Below are 4,593 nucleotides of genomic sequence, written 5' to 3'. Positions count from 1 at the left end.
TGTCATAAAAAACGTCATAGTATAGTATGGCGTTTTTTTTTTCGGGCAAAAAAAGTCAAAAAAATTTTTGGCCTCAAAATGTCATAAAAAACGTCATAGTATAGTATGGCGTTTTTTTCGGGCAAAAAAAGTCAACATTTTTTTTGGCCTCAAAAATTCATAAAAAACGTCATAGTATAGTATGGCCTTTTTTTCGAGCAAAAAAAGTCAAAATTTTTTTGGCCTCAAAATGTCATAAAAAACGTCATAGTATAGTATGGCGTCTAAATCGGCCAAAAAAAGTCATACTTTAGTATGGCCTTAAAAAGTGCCAAAAAACGTCATAGTATAGTATGCCGTCAAAATCGGCCAAAAAAAGTCACAATTTTTTCTGGCCTCAAAATGTCATAAAAAACGTCATAGTATAGTATGGCGTCAAAATCGGCCAAAAAAAAAGTCAAAATTTTTTTTGGCCTCAAAATGTCATAAAAAACGTCATAGTATAGTATGGCGTTTTTTTTGGCCAAAAAAATGTCATACTTTAGTATGGCCTCAAAAAGTGCCGAAAAACGTCATAGTATAGTAAGGCGTCAAAATCGGCCAAAAAAAGTAATATTTTCAAACGGCCTCAAAATGTTAAGTACTTAAGTAGATTAAGTATGAGGGAGAAACACCCTCTAATACATCCATTTCTTTTGTTTTGGCGAAGGGTCAACTTTTTGATGTTACTCCGCCCACACACCATGTTATTTTGATGAAAGCTTTTGAAAACTTTTACTCATCAATGTTTTCTGAACCATGACAAAACATTTCAAATGTATCAGATTATGTCCTCTCCTCTCTCCTACTCTTCTCCCCAGAGAAGCACAGCAGTATGCAGCAACAGAATAGACATGGGTCCCTCCCAGCAGGGGGCGCTATGACTGTATCATCAAATGAGCATATAAATCAGTTGAGAGTTTGAAGGTCATCCAGGCTGTAAAGTTTGTTCAATATTCAATATTATTATTATATATTCAATAATATTAGCCGACAAACAGTGGAAGAAAAATAAAAGAGGAGAATAATAATAATCCCTTCAGTTACAATAGGGCTTCGCACGAATTTCGTGCTCTGGCCCTAATAAAAATTGTTTGTTCCACTCATCCTCATTTGACATTTTATGGTACCCTTTAAATGACAGAGTGTGTATGATTTAGGGGGATTTACTGGCAGAAATACAGTATAATGTTCATAATTATGTTTTCATTAATGTTCTATCATCTGAAACTGTGAATCATGTTATCTAAATGCCACTAATTCCTTCACTCTGGTCCTTTAATGATTATTAATTATTAATAATGATGTAATTGTAATATGAGGTTAATATAAAGTCAGTCAGAATAAGGCTATTTTGCCAATCCTCAGTGTCTAACCACATTAGCACTGCTGACTTTTGGATCATTTCAACTCTGTAGATGAGGTAATCTAGATCCTCACAGATGTCCTTCAATCTGGTAGGGCTTAGGACTGGAGGTCTGCAGTCTCCACTGCTGAGACACCATAAAAAAAGACAAAAGCCTGAGTCGCATCATAAGAGAGTCAAGCAGCGTTATTAGACCAAACAGTTAAAACACACGATAAGTAAAGGATGTTGCTACAATAAGGGTTTCTTTTCTCTGCTGGAAAACCATCTTGGGTGTTAAACATGCAAACACACAAATCTGTCACATTGTAGCTTCATTTTATTATTGGTATACAAAGTAAAATGTCTTGAGAATGCTATGAGACCATTTCTTGGCCTCTTTTTATTTTTACTTCAAACAGAGCCAGAGTCATTGTGGTAAGCTTGCAATCCACTTCCTGACTCTTGTGTAAGAAGCACAGACACAAGAGTACTAATCAGAACAAAAACAACTAAATGTCATTCCCAAAATGCTGAACTATTCGTATATAGCTAGCTACATCCCCCTGTTTCCAGTCTTCACAATAAGCTAAGCTAACCACCTCTGGCACTGGATCTATATACTGTTTATTATAATACTATATAGAGCAAAATATGAACCCATCTCTGGTGGCATCTCATGAAAATAAGAAAATGGTATGTCCTTTGTCTATTGTTCTCTTGCAAGATCTACATCCTCTTCTTTCTTCCAGAAGGCACCCAAAGAAAAGTAATACAACACTGGATCCAGACAGCAGTTCATTATTGCAAGCCATATCAAAGGTGTAATCGAATGATCTGTAATTATAAGTATACCAACTGACAGAGGTAAGAAACATATGGCAAACATAACCAAGTTCATGACAAAAATCATCATGACATTCACCTTGTTATGGACCCTTACAGACTCATTCAGATTCCTGCGAAGAGTCCAAGTCACCAGCGCAGTGCACGCAACATTGACCGCCAGCATGGCGAACACCAACACAGTCTGAAAATAAACTGGTGGTCGACGAGGATGCCGGCAAAATTCAAAACACGTAGGCTCACTGTTGTTGCATGGAATTCTTGAAGAGGCCAGTCCCTCTGGGATGTTCGACACCAAAATAAACATCCAAATGAGCGCAACAGCTCTCCAGGCGTTGGACGAGGTTCGAAGATGGCGTGACTTCAGGGGATAAACCACAGCCAGCAGCCGGTCCACGCTGATGAAGGTGATGAAGATGAAGCTGGAGCGGATGTTGCTGCGGAAGAGAATTGTGACCAAGGTGCATGCCGTAGTACTCAGTGGCCACGTACCTGTGGCATAAACGTAGACCCTCAGTGGCAAGGAGATGACGAGCAGCAGGTCTGAGATTGCCAGGTTAACCATGAAGACAACATTGGGTGATTTGAGGTTGTGGCGGTGCAACAGAATCCACAGTGACACAGCATTAAGAGGCAGACCTACTACCATAACGCAGCCAAACAGAACAGCATAAACCAGCTTTACCATGGTGCTGGTCCTATCTATCTGAGGGGAAAAGCGAGATTTCTCTGTCCTTTTTCAAACGTTGCAGTCAAGCTCAATTGACATCGGTTTTCCCCTCTGTTCTTAATCGCAATGAACTCAGCGCACGTTCAGAATGTCACTTGAGCTTGATAAAAATATAACAGGAAACACACACTTAGCTCAGGAAATGTGGTTTTTGTTACAAAACAAATACAGCAACATTTATAGTCTTCACGTTTTGCACAATTGCAATAGTGTATTCATTCAGTTTCTCGGTAATATATGGAGTGGTTAAGCAAATCTGGTTACAAAAGCTTTTTATACACATAATTATATTGTGACATGGTTAGTTTTATGGAAATTGATTGTGACACAGAAGCTTTCAGTAACCTTTGTAGTGAGATTAGAAGATTTTACACAGTTAATGTCAGCAATTTTAAAATTCACATTTATTTAGTATGTGCACAAGTAATTATTAAAAACAGATCAGTTTTGTGCTGATTTAAACTTTTACCTAGGAACTGATTTGAATGTAAACAATATTATTCCATTCAGGGGTTCTGGCATTTTTGTTTTTTGGCATGCTCTATTGGTGACCCAAAAAAAATCAAATGATGCAACTCTAAACGTGCAGTAGCTGACTGGGGCAGCAGAAACCACATGTAGACTGCAGTGAGATATTATCACATTTGAAAATAATGTGGCTTGCGTGTTAGTTTAAGACATGGTGGTGCCCGACCATTAAGGGTGTTGTAGTAGGAGTGGGAGGATTTTAAATTCTGTTCTGAATTTTACAAGAGTCAATGCAGAGAAGGGATCGGAGATCGGAGATCGGAGGGTCATGGGTTCGATCCCTTGACCAAGCGCAAAAAAACGGGTACAGTGGTGGTGAAGGAAACGCGCCTCCCCTGCATCTGCGACCATGGCTGTGGTGCCCCTGAGCAAGGCAGTGATCCACCCCAGCGCTGCCCCAGCGTCTCTAGCGCATGTGCATGATTGTGTGTGTGTTTCGTTCACTTGGTGTGGGTAAAATGCAGAGTCATTTCCCCAGGAGGGATCAATAAAGTAATTTTAAAAAGTGCAACTGTGGCAGTGTGGATACTTCAATCATTGTAACTTAATTTCATTTCTATCAAACTCACCTTCACACTCTCTTCTAAAGTTTTTTTTCAGTCCTTTAGTCGTGATCTCTGAAGTCTTACTATTTCTGCAGTGTAAAGTCACCACCCAATTTTCTGTCTGACTACACTTATAGTTAGTTATAGGTTAGTTATAGTTATAGGTAATTAGTTAAGCTATAATTGGCATTCAGACACAACAACGGCATTAATCTGCTCAACCAAATCTCAGCAAGAAGTTCAACATTTACCAAAATGTCTTACTACTGAGATATGAATTAAATTGGTCTTATTTCATAGTATTTACATTTGTGTCATTACAATTGTTTGTCTCAAAATTTTATAGAAAAATTGGTCGCGGTTAACAAAAATGGAACAATTTGTATTAAATATTCACACGTATATTTTTACAGTACATTTTACCAAAAGATCAGAATAGACCATTACATTTTAAGCTTTTAGTCCGAGCATCTCTCTGAGCTTCTCTTTTGTAACATTAGGACATTTTGGCAAAATACAAAACTGCTGGAATTAAGCCTGTGTGTGCCTCTTACTACTTATAGACACTGATGCAGCATGAG

At 38.2% G+C, this 4,593-nt stretch overlaps 1 protein-coding gene across 1 annotated transcript; it reads right to left on the bottom strand.

Annotated features, from left to right (window-relative positions):
* Positions 1-2,061: 2,061 nt before the first annotated feature.
* Positions 2,062-2,993, bottom strand: LOC121187496 (lysophosphatidic acid receptor 6-like). The gene is made up of 2 exons (XM_041046758.1): positions 2,289-2,993; positions 2,062-2,200 (listed from the first exon to the last, which is right to left on the bottom strand). The coding sequence occupies exons 1-2, from the start codon at positions 2,895-2,897 to the stop codon at positions 2,180-2,182; spliced, it is 630 nt and encodes a 209-aa protein (XP_040902692.1). The 5' UTR covers positions 2,898-2,993; the 3' UTR covers positions 2,062-2,179.
* Between the last annotated feature and the right edge of the window lie 1,600 nt (positions 2,994-4,593).

Source organism: Toxotes jaculatrix, chromosome 9, assembly GCF_017976425.1.
Source record: "Toxotes jaculatrix isolate fToxJac2 chromosome 9, fToxJac2.pri, whole genome shotgun sequence".
Lineage (NCBI taxonomy): Eukaryota > Metazoa > Chordata > Actinopteri > Toxotidae > Toxotes > Toxotes jaculatrix.
The sequence above is the reverse complement of the archived record's forward strand: the minus strand, read 5'-3'. Positions and strand labels throughout refer to the sequence as shown.

Coding starts and splice junctions, on each gene's coding strand:
- LOC121187496 (XM_041046758.1), bottom strand. CDS start 2,897: ATGGTAAAGCTGGTTTATGCTGTTCTGTTTGGCTGCGTTATGGTAGTA. Junction 2,201..2,288: donor CTGTAAGGGTCCATAACAAG/GTGAATGTCATG, acceptor TTATAATTACAG/ATCATTCGATTACACCTTTG.